Here is a 22,741-nt window from a genome sequence, read left to right as displayed (position 1 = left end):
TAAGCTTGTACATAGCTAATTGTCAAGTAAATCAGTGGGACTACTCTTGTGCTTAGAGCATACGTTTTTAAGTATTTTGTTGAAACACGGCTGAGACATTAAAACAGATTTTAGACTATAAAAATTTTTAGACGATAAAAAGTTCCGTACTGCTTGTCAATGAGCTTTGCTGTAAATGTATTTCTAATTAAGCAGTAAAGGCTTTTTCTAAACATGAAAATGCACAGCCCACACAGATAGCAGTAGAAGCACAAAGAGTGTGTTTTCTTAAGATAACTCTTAATTTAGAATAAATTATCAATTTCCTAGAAGATGTTTAAAAAAAAAATAAAATATTTAAGAATGTTGACATGTCAAAAAAAACCCCAACCTAGAAATATTATCTATGTTACAGGAAGACTAAACCCAACTCATGTAAGTTGCACTATCAGTGTTACATCAAAAGTTTCATATATGATCAGTGGGAAGTTAAATGCTCATTTAATATATTCCATTAAGTAAATAGATTTTTTTTAATTTTTTATATTCCGCCTGATAAAAAAAAAGAACTTTCCATTTAAGTCATCAGTTAGCATAATTGTGTGAGACTACACATACTAGATTTTTTCAATGGTTTACTATGCTATTCCATAAATTCCCAGTAAATTGGCATAGATTTTCACATATTTAGTTAACTTAGTTAGAGCTGGACAATTTCCGTTTCTACTTTAGCTTATAACTGGAATACATGAAAAGAGCATTCACAGCTTGACCATAAGGGAAATCATTCCCAAGTGATTAAATTCTGCATTAACAGTAGCTGATCATACAGGGAGATGACATCATGCCTGAGCTATTGCAGACTTTCTTACATTGCTAGCAGTGGCTGCTTTATCAATCATCACCTCTGGCAGAAGTTGTCCAGTAGGTGACGTCAGAGCTGGTGGCCCACCGACTAAAGAAACTACTCCATTGCAATCCACAGTGCTGTGCATCTTCCCATTTGCTGGAAGTGCAGGTACTGTCCTGGATGACCTACTGGCCTGACTAATGTTACTGTTGCGCCGTTCACCATGTCTATGAGGAACAAAGAGAGAATCTCTTCTGCTCTCATTGTCTTCAAAAGTGCTGTGCTCATCATCAGCAAAGTCATTTTCTGATCCTACATCCTTTGCTCGACCTCTGAAGCTGAAAAGACTTGTTCTGCTATTGCGCCTTGGGGAAAACAGGGAGCCTCGAATGCTCAGCAAAGACTGCAGGCAAATAAAAACAATGATTATCAGATGAAAATCCTTTTAAATATGTTTCCATACAGAGGAAAAAACCACAGTGTTAATCTGTCTTAAAGGGTAAGGTCATCTACAAAGAAATGAACTGGTACAGCCCCCTCCCACCCTGCAATACATTCCCTTTTGGGTACTAAACAAAAGAGCACGTAAGTGACAGACAAAGACTAGTTGTTTAACTACTTTGGATATATGAAATCAATTGATTTAATTAGAGTAAAAGAAACTGCTTGACAGAATTGTTTCCTCTGCCATTCTGCATGTTTTGTTACCAACTGTTCATAAACTGAGTAAGCACATCTAGACACTATTTACCCCAGGTTGGCATCAGTCTAACAGGCTGAGTAAATAAAAATTTAGGCAAATTTCCTGTGACTCAGTCTGCACAAAGAGGTAGCTCCGAAATACCGCCTACTTTTAAAAAAGAAATACTTTTTCAGGTACTAAATAAGCAGGCCACAATAAGGTTTTTATTTGTTTTTAAAAGTATTAGTTATCCTGAATATGCAAAGATAGGCCTGTAATTTGTAGTAAATGAACAGTCTTGCTAATCTTCATCATTTTACTCATGTGAGTAAATGTTCTGTTATGGGAGGATCTTTTCAGGATCAGAGTCCAAACAATGCTCCAATCTTGCAAAAGATTATACATGTTCCTAACTAGTTCATATGCAAGTGATTCTTGTGATTCCATTGTTCAGCATTAGCACCTGATTTCCCCCAAGACCTCTATGAACAGCAGAGATCGTACATAACAAAGCAGTGTCTTTGTTTCTCTTCTGCAACTTATCTTTATGGACCTGAGCCCCATTGTTCTAGGTACTGCAAAATGCAGAACAAAAAGGCACTCTGCAAAGAACTTATTATCTAAATGTAACACAACAGATGGATACAAAAAGAGAGAGAATACAAGGAGGCAAAATTGATGGGTATGATAAACAGTGGTCTTAGCTCACCTGAAGTCACTTCCCTGTCAAGCTTTCTGTAGGCAGCATGGTAAAAGAGAGTTTTAAAGAGGGATTTGAGGAAAGCAATGACGTGTTCTGTGGAAACTCATGGGAGCTTCTTCCAAGCATGAGGGGCAGCATACCAGAAAGAGCTCAAAGAAACTAGTTTGAAAATTTAACAGGAGGTTATGGAGGCTGGCATGGGTCAGTCAAAACTAGGACTTGACTTGTTTACTGTAAGTAGACAAGGTGGGTTGGGAGGAACTTTAGGCACAGTATGTTTAATGGCATTAAAAATATCTCAGGTAGGTATGTTTACTAGCAGATTAGGTAAAAGCAATGAGATAGGTTAGTGCTGTTTGCAACAACATTCTTGATGAATACAGCTGTAATTGGGACATGGGAAGAGATCCGAGTTAAAAATGATTCACAGTTGTGGGTCCAGAGTAGAGTTTAAAAAACAAAAAAGAAAAAAAAGAAAAAGAAAGAGAAGGGAACTAGCAAAAAGATTTGTGGAAATCCCTTAGAAAACTGTCCAAGGGGTACAAAGATCTTCTAAACCCAACTAAACCAGGAAAATTGAGAGGAGACAAAATCATGAATGTTAGAAAGAGTAAGTTCTCAAGAAGAACATAATGGTCATTTACAGTGAAGGCACATGAAATGTCAAGGAAAATGTCAAAGATGATATATAAACCTGGATTTGTCTAGGAAAAGGTTATTAAAAACTGGTGAGTGCAATTTCTGTTCAGTGTCTAAAACTGAGTGCAAAGGAACAAGGTTTAGAAAACCAGAGGGCAGGAGATTACTAGACTGTCATAGTAAACAGCTGTAAATGAATCTGGAGATGAAAAGGTAAGATAAGCAAGTTGTATGAGGAAATGCTTCATTTCTTACAAGATGGATGAACTGAGCTGCAGTTGAATAAGGCTGCAGTTTGAATGAAGACACAAGCAAGAATATGCACCTAAGGGATGAGTCTTCAACATGAAGTTGAAGTTGATGGCTAGAGGTGTGAAAATTTTTATAAGGAACAGGATGAATCACGAACTAACTAAATTCAGCAATGAAGTCTTACAGAGGTTAGTTAGACAGTTAACAACATGAAACAGTGGCAGACCAAGGAGGGGGGTGTAAAAAAAAAAATATGCAGTGCTATTAAAAAAGGAAGTATGTTGGGAAGTAAGTGGAAGGAGGAATTAACTTGGCAGAAATAGGAATCTAGAAACATATTCCCACAATGGTCTTATCTAAGGGGGAAAGTGCTTAATAAGGAAAGATTTGATTAAGAGGTCTGAGCTTCTTTGAGAATGGGAGCTGGAGAACGTGAATACATGAAGATAATAGGAATGTTTATGATCTATCTAGGGATGAAACAGGCTTTTAGAGACAGTAATAGAAGAGGATTAAAAAGGAAGGAATGTGTTTAGTGATAGTGACTAAAAAGAGGGAGAAGGTATGTCATGAAGACCAGGAAGAATCAAGAAGGGGGATAAAAGGAAGAAGCATACTGAGGCACACAAAAGGCAGAAAAAGGACAAAAAATGAATGCGAGATACAGACTTGAAATGCTGAGGGGAGAGTTGTAGGTGGGCAAATGAAGAGGAGCTCTGACAGCTGTAGAAGGGATAATGTAACAAAACTATCAAATGAAATAAATGTCTGGATGGGAGATGCAGATGGCACTGTGAGTCACTGGTGTTTTAATGTAAGAGAACACATGCAAGGACACATTGCCACACATATTTCCACCTTCTTTAAGATAACACAATTAATGGTCTAGCATCAATTAATTTTTCAAATTTCATATTAACATTTATGCATTATATACTGGGGGTTTGCATCCCAAATTTGGTAGATTTCTTTTTTAAAACATGAAATTCCTTTGTACGTTTGCATCAAATTTTGTAGTCACTGATCATGCTGAATACATCCATCTTGATGGGGAGATAGGTCCATTTTTATTAAGAAACTTGAAATACAACTCATTTTAATTAATACATATTATTTTGAATTTTCACACATAAATTCATAAGAAAAACAAAATCTCTCAAATTCTTACAGTTTCATCTTTGGCTGCAAGTATTAGCTTGGTAATATTTTGATTTAAGATATTAAAGAATCTGTGCTATCTTTACCAAGAATTGAACAAACTACTTTACAGGGTTTTGTTTATATGATGAGTAGACAACAAAGGTGTTTAAGAGGTAATAATACCATGGTACCTGGTGTGGGGAAGAGAATCTCTTTTCGTACGTCAGTCTATTCCCCTCAATGGAAAATCGGAAACCTTTCCTTTTGATGCTGTCCTCTGATTCAGATTTGTGAAATTCTTCCCCATCCTTCTCCTCGCCTTCAGATTGTTCTTTTTGCTTTTTTTTCTTTCTTCTATTCCTCCTCTCTTTAGCACTCTTTGAGCTCAGTTTTGATGCCTCAGAAGAACTTTCGGAGAATCCACCTATTCCACCTACTCCACTATAATCTCTTGAGTCAGCTGCTGCAGCTGCTGCTGCTGCCTATATGTACAAGCACATATACAATTTACAACATTTATACAAACACACAGCACTCCCCATTTTAAATTTATTGCCATTCTTAAAAAAATAATTACTTTGAAGTAGAAGCAATGACCCCACTTCACTGAACCCAGCACATCATAACCATAATTTGTGAAATACCACAGGAACCATAACTTGCCACTGGTCCTTAAGCCAGGAGTTAGAGCAGCCCAAGGGAAAACTGCTGTCAGAGAACCAAGTTGAAAAGCATCTGTTTTAAGGAGGGAGCTGGGCTTGTTCAGCCTGGAGAAGAGAAGGCTGCAGGGAGACTTCATTACAGCCTTCCAGTACCTGAAGGGAGCTTATAAACAGGAGGGGATTCAACTTTTAAAAGGCTAGACAATGGAATGGATTAAAACTAAAGGAAGGAAGGTTTAGATTAGATATTAGGGGGAAGTTTTTTACAGAAAGAGTGGTGAGGTGCTGGAACAGGCTGCCCAGAGAGGTGGTGGATGCCCCGTCCCTGAAAGTGTTCAAGGCCAGGTTGGATGGGGCCCTGGGCAACCTTGTGTAGATACAGGCCTGAGGTTGGTGGCCCTGCCTGTGGCAGGGAGGTTGGAGCTCTATGATCCTTGGGGTCCCTTCCAACCCACGCCATTCTATGATTCTGTGATTCTAAATAGGAGCAATATGTTGCAACAAATTTTTCACCTGAAATACTACACAAAAGTAAGGAACCATGGCTCCAAGAACAGGAAAAATCCATGTTAACAGGAAGCAATATTTTCCAACACCATTTTGCTGGACTTTGAATCCTTTCTAGTGTATTAAAGATCTGGTGTAACACTGTTTATCTCTGTTTTGCAAATAATAATCAGACATCTGTGTTAAAATGCAGGCTATAGAGACCTGTTGTTGTTTGAAGTTTTATACATTTGTGGAGCATTTGATTTAACATTTATTTACATTTGTGGCTAAAAAACCCCAAACCCAAACAGATACCAACTAACCAACCAAACAAAAATCCCCTATTGCTGACTTTAGTCATGTGCTTACATGGAAGACACAGTTCAACTTCTGCTCTATGCAGCCGTTATCAATTATCCTTTTAAAGATTTCAGAGTTTTCAAAAACATGAGAATTAATTTCAAAGCAGTATGCAATCATGGTGTCCATACCAAAGAAGCATTTTCTCCAGTTTCTCCACTTTTTCCTGTTTTATTTTAAAGTGGAACATTATGGCTTTCTGCTGTGAGAGCTGAGGAAGGAGTAGAAAAAGCCAAACATTGCTGAAGCTAAGTATTTCTCCCACAGCATCTACAGTAGTTTTGCTTTTGTTACTTAAATTGACAGAATTCCTGGAGGCTTTTTTCCCCACACAGGATTACAAAATGGTTGAGGAACCTCTGGAGGTAACATTGTGTCCAACTCACCAGCAGAAACCTCAGCTTGCCCAGGATTACGTCCAGTTGGTTTTTGATTACCTCCAAGGACAATAATTCCACAAGCCTTCTGAGCAACTTAAGTACTCAGTAAAAAAGTTAATTTTCAACTCCAATTTGAAAATCCAGTATTTTAGCTCAGTGGTTATGATTTTTTGTCACAAATTAACAGGTTCACTCAAGCCAGTAGCAACAGTACAATGGAAAACACGGAAGATTGCAGAATGAAGGTATTTATAAGACTGAAAGTAATATATTCTTAGGACTAGGGGAGTAAAAGTATTCTCACAAAGCATCCAATCACAGTCATGAATGGAAGAAGGAATTTTACAGGGATACCTGAGCTTCTTCCTGTTGCTTTTTCAGTTGTTCCAGCATTTGTTGAAATTCTGCTTCTTTCTGTTCTGCTTCTTCCATAGTTGCTTGATTCTGTTCTTCATAGGCCATGGCAACCACAGCCAGGATCAAGTTAATCAGGTAGAAAGAACCCAGGAAAATGACCAAAACAAAAAATATCATGTATGTCTTCCCAGCAGCACGCAGTGTCTGGAGGAAAAGAGAAAATATGTATTTTTAGCAGACTTTTAGACACTGTTGCATAACACAGTAGCATCTATGTTATAATCTAGAAATACAGTATAAGATTGCTTTGTATTAGCACAAAATTATTTAGTTTCTTTTTCCATATACAAATGGCATTATATCCTGGCGACATGTGCAAAAATTCAAGGTTTTAGTCTAAAGATAAGTAAGATTTGGCAGCTCGAATACTTCAGAACTTCTATCAGTGAGAATCTGTAGTAGCAGTTGCTGTCCCCACTATACATCTATATTATAGCCTTTAAATCTAACAGTAGTGGGGCCATTAACCAACATCTTACCTTCTGGTCTCATCAGTCCCAAACTACAATGCCACGAAGACAGTGCAATATATGAAATGTCATGCTGCACAACATCACTGTCCTTCAGGTTAAGAGTACGTGTAGTTCAGGGACAAGATGTAACCTTTTTAAAGACAATATATTTGTACTAGACTGCAGATCAATTTAACTAGCATCTATTCACAGCATGTTTGGGTAAGAAGCTTTAACAACTTAAGTTCATTAACTCATTTGTGAAAAGAAACAATAATGCTTAACCCCCTTCACAGAATAGCAGCTATTTCTTATTACGTATTTCAGTAGAATATGGGTACCTAAATCATGAACAAGGGCTCTTTTGTTTTAGACAGCTTACATATATGAAATAAAAGATGATTTCTGTCCCAGGGGCCTTAGGGACAAGTGAATGAAAATAACTGTGCAAGTGCTATGTAGTAATGGTATTGGTGATGGTGCTGTTTATTTTAATAAGTCCTCACCAGCTGGTAAAGATTCTCCCAAAAGTCCTGAGTCATCAACCGAAACAGTGACAAGAATGCCCAACTGAATGTATCAAAACTTGTGTAGCCATAGTTGGGGTTTCTACCAGCTTTCACACATATATATCCTTCTGGACATTGACTACAAAAGAAGAGGAAATGCTATTTTTAACAACTACTCTAAATTACGATATGCTATAGTAAATCACAAAATCGTTCAGGAGTACCAGTTGCTAACAAAATTATGAACAAGTAAAATTTTAGTCTACATACCTAAGATAAAAATATGTATCTTACTAGTTTTCAATTTTTAATTCCATTTCCTAATGATATTTAGATGCTTTAATAATACAACCAATAGTAATCTACCCTTCCCCACAATTTTTCAGATCAACAAATCTGCACCAGGACAAGAGAAGAATGTCAACTAACATGGCAGGAGATAAACAGTTGTCAGCAAGCTGGCAGCAACATTTATGCACATAGCATTCATGTAGTTACCTTTATAAAATTAGCCTAAGATGTTGACAAAATTGCCTGTGTAATCTCAAATCACATAGATGGTTATATTAGGTACGGTTTCAATTGCTAAACATCGGTAATTTGCAACTCTGGTACAGTTGATACTAAGGTTGACCAACTGAGCTGTTCTAAGTAGCTAATTATTTTTTCTTGATGCATAATGAAAAATTATGACTGTTTTCTTACCCTGCATCTGAGCTATTGCCACATAGCAGAGCATCATTTTGTCCTTCCAAGAAATAGAAATGACCTATTTAAAAAAAATAAATGAAAACAGTGATGAGGAAGACATAATTTGTACCTAATGGAAACTGAGCAATGATATAGACTTTTACACCTTAAAAAAATAAGCAAAGCTAACAAACAGTTATCCTGAAATATATAATGATTAGGAATTTAAAACAGCCATGGAAAATACTGTTTTGACAGGAAAATTACTTGCTGTAGAACCTTGACGTAGGCCCTTCTTTAGAAAACAGAAAGGTAGTTGTGTAGCTAATTCTCACTTACCTACCAAATGAATCAAATGCAACAGGTGGAATACCAAATTGTGCATGTCAGCAAGTAAGTGAACAAATACTGGGAAAATGAGGCGAAGGATAAAGGTGATTCCCTCCCTTTGTTTATGGATTTTTATATATACCATTTAGTGTTATTAATTTATAATTATTCATTACATACTATTTTATGCAAACTTTACTTCAAAAGTACTGAAATTTTTTCAAGAACGAAAGCATAATACACAAAAAGAAATCACTTGCTTTTGTTGTATGTGACAAAAAATTACTACACAAAATTCTACAGCAGAGGAATGTACTTGAAGTATCTGTATGTATTTTTTTTATTAGGCTGCCTATTAAAATAAGGTAAAATATAATTTAAAGGAATGGAAGTCTTAAGAGCTCGCTGGCACACTCTTTTCTTTACTCTGCTTTGAGGCAGAAAGGGAAACTAACTTGCCATCAATTCCTAGTTCAATATCATTAAGGTAAAATGGGAATCTCTAGTGGAGATTTTTGGGTCAGGTGGCATATTAAGATAAAGTTGCCAAAATTAGGTATGTTCTGGCTGTTCCCAGGAAACAGATGGTTCCTTGAAATTCACTGCCAGCTGGCACAGACTAGCTTAGCTGGCACAAACTACTGAGGGCTAATGCTAAAGAGACAAGCAGGGAATTGCAACCAGCTCTTATTGACTGCTTCTACTCTGTCACCACCAGTATATGATGTGAACAGAATAAAATCTGTTTATTTTAATGACAGAGAGGGATTATGTGCATCACTTATGCATCTGCAGTCTATTCTAAGATATCAGATAAGAAAACAGTGGATTTTCAGACACTGATACTCACAGAGTCTAACCCCTAACTTCAAAAGCTTAAAGCTGCAGATACCCTCCAAACTGGATTTTCAGAATTATCAGTGCATCTAATTCATATTCTTATGTGGCACAGCTCCTACTCTGTTATGCAGAGGATCCAGTTAAACCATCCAGTCAGCTCAACTCTTAGCTCACAATTTTGGAAAACATCTATATAAGACTTTTTTTCAATACAAATAAGATAATGATAAAGGAATAAAAATAGTCAATATGAGTTTGTAAAACAATATGCTACATATGAAACTATTCCTGTCTCCTGCCAACTTAATAACAGGACAACAGTCCTGGATACAAGTCCTACATGACAATTTCATACATAAATAAAGCAGATCTATTCTGTCTGGAATCATCACATAACAGTTGAAAAAAGATTCTGAGAGCAGTCGCTAGTGGCCCAATGTCAATTCATAAGGGCATCTTTCTGAAGATCCTCCAGGGATCTGTACTATACACAGTTTTCATAACAAGCTTCATTACCAACTCAAAACATGAAATAATGGAAAAAATGCACCAAGTATTCTGAAGACATCAATCCAGGAAAGAAGATGATTGAAATTTAGAATGACCTTTACCAACTGACAAGCTGGTCCAAAAGCTATTGGATTTATTTCAGCAGAGACAAGTGGAAAATGCTACAGCTGACAAGGCAAAATCAAATACGTAAATGCAAAACAGATAGGATCTGGCCACAGCCACTGCTGCACCAAAAGATACAGTGACTGTCACGAACTGCAAGTTGACTGTGAATCAACATTAGGTGCTGATAGAAAAATGATGTAATTTTTAAATGTGTTAATAGGAATGCTGTATTTATGGCACATTAGGTAATTACTTCTAATTTGTACCCTTATTAGAGCAGTAAGTACCAGATTGGAGCATCTCAGTTGAAAAAAACCCCAAAACAACAGCCTCACAAACATTAAAAAAATCAAAAAAGAGAACCCAAAATCCTAGACCAAATGGAAAGAGTTCAAAACCAGTAAAAACATGTGAAAATAGGTATAGAAAATGCAAAACAGGAAATAGGATTACTTGGTTTAGAAAGGATGAAAAAGTTTCAAAATATCAAAAAGACTAATACAAAGTAGTCAAAAATTATCTTATTTCTATGTCCATGGAAGAGCTAGTAACATTTTCCACCTGAAATTAGGAAAATTTAGGTCAGGCGTTTAGAAAAAACTTTCTATTTGTGGGATATAGAGCCAGAAGCAGCTAAAGGGGAATGTAATGTGTTCTGCAGATCTTTTTAATAGGTTATCATCTGAAATCTTCTCCAAGATGACATTTCTATGATACTACATGCATGCTAAGACGGTAAGTATATTAAAAGATTATAAGGAAATGAGACTTGGATCCAAAAGCATTTAGCTGTTAAACGGAGGTTTCCTAAACATCAGCAATAGAGGCATCATTTACAACATTTATACAGACTATTAAAAAACCGTAAGATTATGCCTAATTACAGTTAAAACCCTAAATAGGAGGGAGCAACTAATGCTATTTACCATCACGAAAAAGAGAATAGCAATCTACTACATACGGGTTCAGAGTTGTCCTATTTGGATTTTAAAACAATTTTTGTTAACATAGTAACCAAACTCTCTGAAATGATGAAAATACTGCAATATGAGGTACATGGGAGAAGACCCAAGGTAATTTCTTGATTTTCCACAGATAAGAAACAAAGTAAAAATATAGATAATGCAGAATCTAGTTTGGGTTTTGCTAGAATAAGCAGCATGGGATAAATCACCAGTACACTCATAATGGCATGTCTATGCTCTGCAGCAAGGGAGTATGGTACAGAGACACTCACCAAGTTTCAGAAGAAACAACACAGCTGCATTTACCTGCTATGGCAGTATTCCTGAGCTAACTGATATTGAAATGTGGATTTATGATACTGGACATAATCTTGTAATGATGTAACGTATGATTTCAGATCCCATATTAGGATTGTCACACTATTTCAGGAAGCTTGAAATTCTGGTTTGTGCTGCAATGTGGATTTACTCTAAATAGATATATTGGTACCCAGTATAATATTAGTAGTATGTTAAAATACATTATGACTGTTTCTTTATTTGCTAACCAAAATGAGTGCTTTTATGTATTTTGGCATTAAATCATTTTGAATGAAATGAAAAGATGCTGATCCTTTTGTATCTGTTTAAAAAGGTCCACAAAACCAATGCAGTAGATGATATAATTAACTCTTACTTTTGTCTTCGATGTACTCATCCCAGTTAAATGTTGTCATTGTTGTATTAATAAATGTACCATTTTCACCTATAGAGCTATTAAAGTAGGAAATAACAGTTGTTTCAAAAGTAGAATTGTCTGGAGGCCACTGCAGGCATTTATTCCTCAGGTTGCCCATGAACAACTGCAGCCCTATTAGCGCAAATACACTCAGACAAAACACAGTCAGGATCATAACGTCTGAGAGCTTCTTCACAGACTGAATTAGGGCTCCTACAATAGTCTTCAAGCCTGCAAAGAGAGAATATTTTTATTATGATGTTAAACAGATACTAAATACACACATTATGTTTCCTGATAAGATAAAGATTTCATGCAAAATGACAACTAAATGAGCCTAATATTTGTGATACAATAATTTTCATGAAAAGCCTTAATACTTGTGAATATGAATGAAAAGTTGTAAGTTTATGCTTATTTTATAGTGTTCAGAAATAAAAATTAGGTAATACCAAACACATTGCTTATGCCAAAACCAAGTGATTTTATTATTCATGCTATATCTCAACCCTACATTGAAAAGCATCGTTTGATTTTGCTGATGCTTCTTGCCCAAACCTTTCTTATATGAACCTTTTCAAAAGTATTCTGCATTAGCAACCCATTAGAAAGACATTATAAGTGCATATTTGAATGATAGTATAATAATCTTCTTACAATAGAAGGGGGGTGATGGTTTGGAGAAGAAAGACATCTTTAAAACAATACCCCATGCATGGCCCATGCTATCCTTTAGAGTTTAATTTTTACATGACTTAAAACTGAATTAAGTTGTTATATCAAGTGCCTGCAATAAATGATAAAATTTGCATCAGTATGAAAGCTTAAAATTAACTTATAATTAAAACATGTAAAGGAAAGCTTGATGTCATAAGATGCAAATCACATAGGCTGTTTACTGCAAATATCTCATGCAAGAATTTGTTAAACTCAAAGGCTGATTTTTTTGAGAAGAAAATACAACTAATATAACAAAAGCAAGAATCAATTTGAATAAAATTACATGTCCTGATTCCTGCTTTTTTATTTTGTTAATAATGTGTAGCAAACAAGGCTTATGTTTAAAAAAACGTGAGTACGGCCTTTGTAGAACAAAAGTCAGCCTCAGTGTTTAACCTAGCTCTCACCTGGAATGACTGATATTGTTTTCAAAGCTCGGAGAACTCTGAATGTTCTCAACGCTGAGACATTGCCCAGGTCCACAAACTCTGTCACATATCTGTAATAGGGGAGTTCACACACAAACACAATGACAGCACACAAATAACAGTTGGAGAAATGAGGGGCCTAACACCTTACACCAACTACTTCTTACCTGGGATTACAGAAATAGTTTTCAAAGCTCTCAATACTCTGAAAGTTCGAAGAGCTGAAACATTGCCTAGGTTTACAAATTCTGTTACATACCTGTAGGATTAAATCACAGTTACTCAGAATTGAGGCAGATTTTATCCTATTTGTTTGGGTCTTTGATCAAGACCGCTTCACGGTTCACTGTATTTTGCCTGTGTTATAAATAACCTCTGACCATAAAATCAAATAAAGTTTTGGGGTTTTTTAAATAAACCACATTGACTTGATGGTTGAAACCTAATTTGGTCAGTTTATAGGAGGAAGTCAAAAGGATTCCTTTAATTCTGGTATCCAGAAAGGAGACAGGATATGAACAGTTCAGGCTGATGGCATTCACAATCCTAATGGGCTGGCACACCATGCTGGCTTCTGCATCACATGCTTAGTTAGAAATACTAAAATGTGTAAAAGAGGTAGAAGAAACATATTGAAACCGCAGGAAGTCCAGGCTCCAAATGTTCTGGCTGACAAAATATGAGGCAATTTTTAGTCACTAGCTTCATGCTATCAGAAAGATTATTTTTTTAATTAAAAAAAAAAAAAATAGAAGACTTACGCAAATGTAATGACAGTGAAATCCAGCCAGTTCCATGGGTCTCGAAGAAAAGTAAAATCTTCTAAGCAGAAGCCCCTTGCAAGAATTTTAATAAGTGATTCAAAGGTATAAATTCCAGTGAAAGTGTATCTAAGGAAAACAGGCAAGAGAGTTTATAGAAACACACATGTGTTAGCCTTACACACTAGACTCTAGTTGCTTTACTCTCATTTTCTTCTCTACAAATGGCATAAGAATTCAATGGAAGTTAGAACCAACTTGATGCACCTACTGAATTTATACCACTGGAAGGAGGAATCAAATTATGATTGAAAGACTAAATGACAACCCATATCTTAAGTTCAAATTCTGTACTCACTACCAATGAGACAGTTCCAAATTTCCCAGTTACTTCATGGGTGTATGCTTATGCCAAATCTGAACCCATGTTGTAACAAAGCACAGGGATGGATTTCAGAAGTTGCTTCCAGATTAAAAATTTCTTTCTTCATGTTACTTTCATGCTGAAATATTGCTTAGGACCACGAGCTGGCAATGTGTCAACTCTCATCAGTCCTTACTGACTTTGTTACAGATTAGGTGTGTTCACTACCTCACCTTCAGCAAGACAGGCACAGTACTGGAATGAAACAAGTGTTTTCAGATGTAAAATCCTGCGCAAGAACAATGACAAATATTTTAAAATGCCAATACAATTCAGCTACTCATTTGATTAAAAATTGTGGTTAAAGTGGAAAAAGTAAAAATATTTAATTCTGAGTAATTTCAATTTTCTATCTCCAAATAATGTAATCTTGAAATTTAGTTTCATTGCTGTCTTTAATAGAAAAGAATTCAAATTAAAGTGCTTAAAAGGTTTCAGACTTGAGCCAACCTGAAACCAATTTTCCAATGTGAATTTTTGAGTTCAGATACTAAAAAGTTTTTCCTGCACAACTTTATTCAACAGATGAGGACTTCTGTTGTATATGTAAATGGCACAATATAATGATATGAATATTAAAGCTAGCTATCTTTATTCATAATATTTACTATATGGTAGACATCCTGAATACTTATATGTTCACATTGAACTCAAAATAAAAATGCTTCCATTGACTGTAATAGCCCTGTGATTTTATTTTTGATTACTGAAGTTTAAACAGGTACGTATCATGCAAAGCAGTTAGGAATGAAGAAGCAGCAGAAGCATAAAATTCTATTGCAAAAATGAAGCATCATGAAGAGCCGTGTTTCACACTATGATCTACGGCATTGGAACTATCACATAACCCACAGCTATTGTATATCAGCACCAAGTAGTTGACTTTATTTTGGACCTCTTCCTATGGGAAGATTAGCCAACCACTTAAACATTTAATAGCTTATTTTGCATAAAAGCTTTCCATTATTAGATTGTCTTTGGTAAAGGAAAGCTGCACTATGGTGAATGCACCCATCCATTCAGTGATTCCTTTATCTGTAATGGTTACTGCAACAGAGATGGAAGAGTGTATTTCCCTGTGGTTTAGCACAGACATAATGTAGAATGCAGTGGAAACTACTTATAATCTGCTTTTTTGCATGGTCATAAAGATTAGCATATATTCTTACATTCCCAATGTAATACTGAGTAACTTGTAATGAGGGTGTAAAATATAGGTATTTAGTATTACACAAGAAATTAGCATCAGAATAGTTGAAAGGATATGCCAACAAAGTAGATGCTGCCAGTGGGTGCCATCCTAATACAAAATAATTTACAGCAGTTTATTTCAAATTACTGAATATTATTAAAATAAAATCCATTTAACTTACTCTACATTCTTTGTCCAGTCTGGAGGGTTACTCATAGTCATAAATACACAGTTGGTCAAAATAGTGCACATGATAAGCATGCTGAATAATGTAGGTTAAGAGTTAAGGAAAGTAAGCCAGAAAATCTCATAAAAAGAGTACCAAATAACATGCTGTTTTTGGCAGATTTCCACTATCAGGAGCCATTTATCCTTCCACTGCTAACACTCAGGGAAAAGCCCTGAATATGTTGAAGCGTCCACAGTCACTACTTTCTAGCTAAAAGAGAACAATCACATACTGAAAAAAACAGAAAATCTGAAAGATGAAAAAAAAAAAGACAATCCTTAGCTTTAAGAAGACCTTAGATGATTTTTTTCTTTTGAATAAAAATGTGAAAGTTTAATGTAGAATCTTCTAATTTAATAGGAATACAGAAAAAACATTTGTTTGGGATGATGTAGACAATCCTCATCTACTTTATGCATGCAAAACAGTGAAAAATACTTCACTTCTTTTATGTTTCACCATAACATTTCTATATATCAACATATTTGCTTATCATTATGATACATGTATATTTAAAGCCAGTTATCACATAGTAGGATAAAGGATAGAGAAATTTTAGGGAGAATTTATTTTATTACTGTTTGGTTCATATATTAGAAATTATATTTATAATATATTCTATAATATAAATGTTCTTGGAAATGAAGACACAAAATATTCTAAAAAAAAATAAATCTAAAAGAATTCCAGAACAGGTCTAGGCCACAAATAATTTCATCCAGTTTAACAGAACTGCTCTGTATCTACAACCTCTCACACTGGAACTGATGACATTCTTAGAAATGGAAATAGAACAGCAGCATGAAAACCACAGCAATGATGTACAACATGCCCACATGATGGCACCATCACCTAAACCGAGAAGGGACAAAGCTCCGTTTTCAGAAGAGCTTTAGCTTCTGTAACTAAGAGGTTCACACAGTACTACTAAATAGAAATCCGAGTATAATGGGGTAGAAAGTACTGTGAAGTTCCCCTCACGAAGGTTTCTTTCATGTCTACATTAGTGAAAAAAACATGTCATGACAGTAAATACCTCTCTCATCTGAACTGTCAAACAACTGGGGCATTACATTCAACAATCCTTTGAATTTTCTGCTCAGTAAATGTATTTCAAATCCTTCACTCAGAATCTGGCTTCTCTGTAATTCCTATATGAATTGAGCAGAAAAAGTATTTTATATATATATATATATATATATATATATATATATATAAAGTATATATATATATATATAAAGTATATATATATAAAGTATTTTATATATATATATATATATATAAATAAAATATAAAATAATGTCTTATAAGTGTGTTTCACAAGCCTGTATTTTACATAGGCTTTCAAAATCCTTTTTGATGAAACATCTGGTCAGAGTTTCAAATCCTCACTATTTTGTCATCAGTGGAGAAATAGCTAGAATATACATTTCCACAATTTTAAGGAATGTTTTTTAACATTCTGGCTTTGGTGACACTAGCTCTTCACCACCACCCGAGTCCCACAATCTTCCACTCTTCCCTCTGTAATACACTAGGGACATTATTTATAGTGATACCTGCAGCAAGCAAATACAAAATGACCTATGTATTGTTATGATTGATTCTGAAGTAATTTGTAGGCTAGCCATTGATAACAACTTCCAATACATAACAACCATCATCATTATCAGGCTTCCCTTATACCAAGATTGAAAAATACTCTTTGAAGATTTATTTTACATGATCTTAGGATCCCCATATATAGTGCTATACAGATAACTATTTCCAATGTGCTTATGTTAGAGTCTTGTAAAATTTAAGTGTGCAAACATTTGCATTTGTTCCTTAAGTAATCTTGCTGAATCCAATGCCCTCATTACTCGTACCAGCATTTGGGATCAGACCAGTGGGATCAGTCAGCTATCAAATCACCAAAAAAGACAAAATACTAGTTAAATCATTATGATTATTTAGCTTTGCAAGTCTCTACATGCAATGTGGAAATCTCATGACCTACTTGAAGACTGAAATTAAAACATCTGCAGGATTGTGAGTACATAATACAATATTGATCACAAAATAAAACAGACACGTAAGATACGTATAGGACTGAGAATGTATAGCAAAACAAGAAATCTAAGCTGTTTTATCAGCCTTCCCTTTGGCAACTGTGATCTGAATCAGAAAACGAAAAGGAATAATGAAGCCATATTTTTGCTAAATATTCATGCAAGCACAAACCTGGGATCAAAGATTTGATTTTTTCATACACAGTGTCAGTGAAGAACTGAGACTTTTGTGAGCAATATACCTGTAGTTTATGAAAAACATGGAGGAGGGGAAAAGATTTTTAAAAATGTGATTACAGGAAAACTAAGAGGGAAGAGAAAAAAATAGGTGGGGAAAATAAGAAGACACAGGAAGACACTGTAAAGGATGATGACTGGTTGTCTGGCTTCTGACATTACTACATGAAGTTCTAGCAATGAACACAAATGTAAAAAGGGACTAAGAAAAAGAACAGAAGACAGAAAATAGTAGAGAGATGAGAAACAAAGCACTGTAGATCATATTGATCTTGGGACATGTGCCAGAGAATGATTTAACTACTAAGTAACGTCTCATTCACTATAGTTTCAGATTAACCACTTGAAAAGGATATGAATGTACCAAAATCTTAATAGCTATTTTTCTAAGAGGATTGAAAGGAGTTAACATGTACAGGGCAGAGGTGGCACTGAATCGGAAGATTGCCTTCCCTTTATTCAATACTATAAAGGTCTGGAAAAAGAAACACAGAATTAAAAGTAGCATTTGAAAGATACCAAGTTAGAAACAAGTTACATATTCAAACACATAATGATTTTCCTTTCATCATTAATCCTATTTGGTCAAACTCTTCTTCCATTTACACCTCCCCCAGAATCACAGGTCCCTTGTCCAGTTGACACACAGTAGAGCTCAGGCAAATTACTATAACTGCATGAACGCCTTTGATTAAAGTTTATTTAGCAATCAGAAGTAATCTTGATATTGCTTGCTAGAAAACAAAGGCAGGTGTCTAAGGTAAAAATCTATGCAATATTTGAAGAATTAGTATAGTTTTTGTACTTATGTATTGGAGGTACATAACTTTAAAAAATGAGAGCCATTAAAACATCAACATTCCCTGATCAAATAATGAGCATTATCACATCAAAGTACTAAGACAACAGTACTACAAAGTGATCTAAATTCAAGAGTGATCTTCATGAAAATAAAATTGACTGTCCAATAACCATTTTTTTCAACATTACACTAATATACTGAATAGTTTTTGCTGTACTTTAAGAGTAATATACTGTTTCTCTTTTCAACTATTTCTTGTGAGAGTTTCATACCTGCAAATCTGGGAAATAAAGAAGAATAAAGCATTTATTTAGCATGCTGTACATTTTTAGATTATTTAAATTTTCATCCATTTGAGGAAATTCCCATCTGTTTCTATCATTTTCTTTCTACACATGGGTGAAAGTTCATGCTCACTGAAGGCAAGTGGATTTAGCTATCATTGAGGCTGCCTTAAAAAGCCCAAGGGGAACAGGAGCCATGCAAACCTGGAGCACAGCCAGTAGCCATGACCTGCCTCAGCTGGAATCAGAGGGCAGCATTTGTAAAAACTATGCTCTACTTTCTGAGCAGGTGTGCCAAATAACAGCAGCTGAAATCCAGAAAACACAATGCCTCCTGCTACCCAAAATCACAAATTTCAGAGCCTCCAAACAGAATGTATTTGCAAGCCCAGATTCCTGTTGATCCTCAAGCCGTACTTTGGTCCTTTATTGTAGAGGAGAAAGAATTGATCTGTAACGTACCAATTTTTGTACCATTGCTTTTCACTCTATAACTGCTCTTGGAGTTCAAGAATAGGCCCTCAAATCAGAGTTTTTTCAAGCTTTCTATTCCATTTACTCTGATGAAGCATCATTTGTGCAGTGCTGAATCATCAAGTCACATTAAAATGCTAAAGTGGAGCCTGACCTAAACAAGGATGTTCAAAGATATGCAAAGAATACCAGTTAAAATAATAGGAGAAATTATGATTTGCAAGGTTTCATCTCCTACTAGAATCCACTATGTTTCTGGAAAAGATCAAGACAACTGCTATTTCTCAATCAGGAACTAGCAATTCAGCAGGATTTTACTTCACATCCGCACTTAATTGCTGAACTACTTTTCTAGTTTCCGAAGCATAATATGTGTGCTGACTTTGGGATTTCCAGCACTGAATTTAGATTTTTACTACTGCAGAATCAGGAAAGAAGGGAGGGAAGGGATCAGCATTTTGACCCAAATTTCATTTGCATTACTTCCAGACTTCAATAGGGTAAATCACTTGAGTAAAGGTAGCGGAACACAATATTTAATTGAAAACCTTGTTTTCAAATTTAACTCATGATTCTCCATAGCAGAATTTGACTTTTAGAAATTCTGAAATGAATGTTGAAGGTACAGGTGATTTTTTTTAAAGCTGTTCTGTTTAGTTTATCATGGTATGCCTATATTGTTATTGTTTCAACATTTTAGTTATTTCCTACAGGAAATATCTTCATTTGCCTTTTTTTTTTACTTTGTTCAAGTTTAACTCCTAACAAATCTTGGGTGTTTTCTTCCTTTTTCTTTGAACTAGATTTTTTCTTTAATGTTTGTTTCTTTAAACTCACTTGTTCTTTTTAACTAGCTAATTTCCATAGGAAAGGAAAGAAAGCATGAGAAAAAAAAAAGGAAGGCAGAATAATGATGGTGCAGTAAATATGATGCCAAAATCTGAGGGACTGAATTCTGGAAGAAATTCAAGGCCATATGGTCAAAAATCTAAAGTTCAGCACCTTTGTGCTTGGCCATGACATTTAATACTGTCAAACAAAATGAAAATATGCATGTGGGGGGTTTTTTTGGTTGGTTATTTTTTAAAATTAACATATCCATAAAATAGTTTTTAAATTACATAACATTCTGTCAGCTCTCTAAAAGGAATTCCTACCTCCTTTTTATTTATGTCGGTCCTTTAAACACCTACTCTTTGATAACAATCTAAATCAGATATATGATGCCTCTATAGGGTACGAAATGGAAGAAGATGATCTTCAGCATATCTTGAAAAATCACCTATTCATAGTTTCCTTTTCTTCCCAGCAAGAAGTGAATGCAACATTGGCTTTCCATATTATAGTGAAGAAAGCTAATGAGAAAGGGTCTAGCTACCTTTGAGGGGGCTTTCATAGTGTAGGTCTGCTCCTTTAGCATCTATAATACAGCAATTAATTAATAAAATAATAAATCTAAAGATAACCACTGGGCTACTTCTTCAATTCTCCTGCTTGTAAGACACTGACAGTTAAAAATTTCAGTAAAATACCAGGTATATTAAAATACACCCCACAAATTTTCATTATAAACTTCTGTTCTTACAATTGAGATTTCTGCCAATTAAATCAGCTGCTGTAGGAATATACGGTTCATAAAGACTGGATATACTATGCCTGAGAGAGGATTCCTTGTATTTTAATCTTCTTAAAGTCTGACAGAAATAAACAACACACTCACTTTTTTATTGATATAGTATGGGTCCAGGTCTTCCAAGGGCTCGGACACCATTCCTGGAGGTATGTCGCCGTAAATAAACGGCAGTGTCTTTCCTGCCTCCAAGTCGCTATTTGGCTTTGGGCCATCTTCATCATCATCATCTTTGCGTTCTTGTTTGGATTTTTTAGCTTTTTCTTCATTGACACGCTGTTCAATAGCTGCAAGTGATTCTCTTGTGAAATAGCGGAAGCTGTCAGGTCCTGGTGGTACCAGCACTGATTGTGCCATCTTTTCATCCTGCACCTCTTAATTACTGTTTAGCCTCCCTCATAAAAAAGTGCTAAAAATATAAAAAGAGAAAAAATATTTAAGGCAACAAATAGCTAGAAACAATGTAAAGGAACATACCTTAATAGAATTTTCTGTGAAACACCTTCTTAAATTCGGTAATTATCATCCAAAAGGAGGCTGCTGTGAAACAAATTTTTCACTTCTTTTAATTACAAGACATACCATTTTCCTTTGCAGCTGGCCTCTTAGAGTTGTCTTGAAGGTATTAATTCTTAAAATACATAGTTTAAAATTCACTTGGTGCTTGTGATGATAGATTGCCAATTCTACAGGCTGTATAAAAAAAGGTCACATACAACACAGTAACACCTGTTTGCCTTAGCAAGGGTAATGCCATCCATTCCAGTGAATAAAGTAGCAGATATTTTCCACCACATTCAGTGTTATGAATCAACAGTTCTGAAGTATTTCTGGTTTGGTGTTGAAAAATGAGACTCCAGACAATTTACCTCTTATTATCCCAAAACCTGCACCTTGGATGGACCACTCTTCTATCTCTAAGGACCAGAAATGACTTCTAGAATCCACTACTGCCATGTAGGGCCAGAGGAATCAGTTGAAAGCAATGTGCAATGCTCCTTCACTTCAGGTACAAATATGCTGCCTTTGCAGAGCTGCCAGCTCAGGAAACAAGATTCAGGCGTAAGCACCTGTATTCGGATCCCCTGCCTGGCAACACACTGTGCACTGGAAGAATTGCTGAATTAAACAAAAACGATCTTTAATCATTACATACTGTACTTAAATCTCCTACGACTGATACCATATCAATTGTATCTTTCACAATTTTCACTAACAAGAGCAGAACCATCTCTTCTTAATGTCTCCAGAGTTCAGTTAAAAAGTGGGAAATATCCCCAATGCAAACACTTTGATCTGAAATCATAAATGGGATCTCTGCCGTAGCCTTCAAGAATTTTTCTCAAGGATCCTTCTCCTGAGTAAGCACATGAAAACATAGCAAATGCAAAAGAAAACGAACAACTTCTGAGTAAGACAGCATACCCCAGAACCAATTATCAAATTAAAACCGTACAATACTTAGAATACAATGAGCATGATCCCATTTTACTGCTGCACTAAATACACATCATATTGCTGCACAGCTGCAAGAAACTGCATTTTTGAAGCCTGCTAAATAAACTGCCACACGATGCCTTCTCCCCCTTTTCAACCATATGCGCATAGCCATTTACACCTACACAGCCATCCACACACACACAGCCCAACTCCTGCAGGTCCCCCTGAGCATGCTCTTCCACTGCGGGCAAATGCACCTGGTGCATTCTGTCATGGACGGTCTCGAGCAAACTGCTGCTGGAACCTGTGCTGGCTAGTAGCAGCACAAGGGTTAATTAGCAAAATGAAAGTGGCCCTACTGCAGAATCCTGTTAGATTTTACTGTTAATTACAA

The 22,741-nt window shown here is 35.5% G+C and overlaps 1 protein-coding gene across 7 annotated transcripts in view; it reads right to left on the bottom strand.

Moving 5' to 3' along the window:
* Positions 1-21,272, bottom strand: part of LOC311192036 (sodium channel protein type 2 subunit alpha) — a gene marked incomplete at both ends in the record, with an annotated part of 54,007 nt that extends 32,735 nt beyond the window's left edge. The window contains 11 exons of one of the 7 annotated variants that reach the window (XM_084264417.1): positions 852-1,232; positions 4,437-4,727; positions 6,491-6,697; positions 7,512-7,653; positions 8,220-8,283; positions 11,634-11,906; positions 12,991-13,082; positions 13,585-13,713; positions 15,382-15,462; positions 18,041-18,192; positions 20,998-21,264. In XM_084264417.1, the coding sequence (XP_084120543.1) occupies positions 852-1,232; positions 4,437-4,727; positions 6,491-6,697; positions 7,512-7,653; positions 8,220-8,283; positions 11,634-11,906; positions 12,991-13,082; positions 13,585-13,713; positions 15,382-15,462; positions 18,041-18,192; positions 20,998-21,264 (2,079 nt within the window). Of the gene's footprint in view, positions 1-851; positions 1,233-4,436; positions 4,728-6,490; positions 6,698-7,511; positions 7,654-8,219; positions 8,284-11,633; positions 11,907-12,990; positions 13,083-13,584; positions 13,714-15,381; positions 15,463-18,040; positions 18,193-20,997 lie in introns of all 7 variants that reach the window. The other 6 variants (XM_084264418.1, XM_084264420.1, XM_084264422.1 and 3 more) reach the window with 6 other exon arrangements.
* Positions 21,273-22,741: the final 1,469 nt, after the last annotated feature.

This window comes from Gallinula chloropus (genome assembly GCF_964237585.1).
Source record: "Gallinula chloropus genome assembly, chromosome: 5".
Classification (NCBI taxonomy): domain Eukaryota; kingdom Metazoa; phylum Chordata; class Aves; order Gruiformes; family Rallidae; genus Gallinula; species Gallinula chloropus.
The sequence above is the reverse complement of the archived record's forward strand: the minus strand, read 5'-3'. Positions and strand labels throughout refer to the sequence as shown.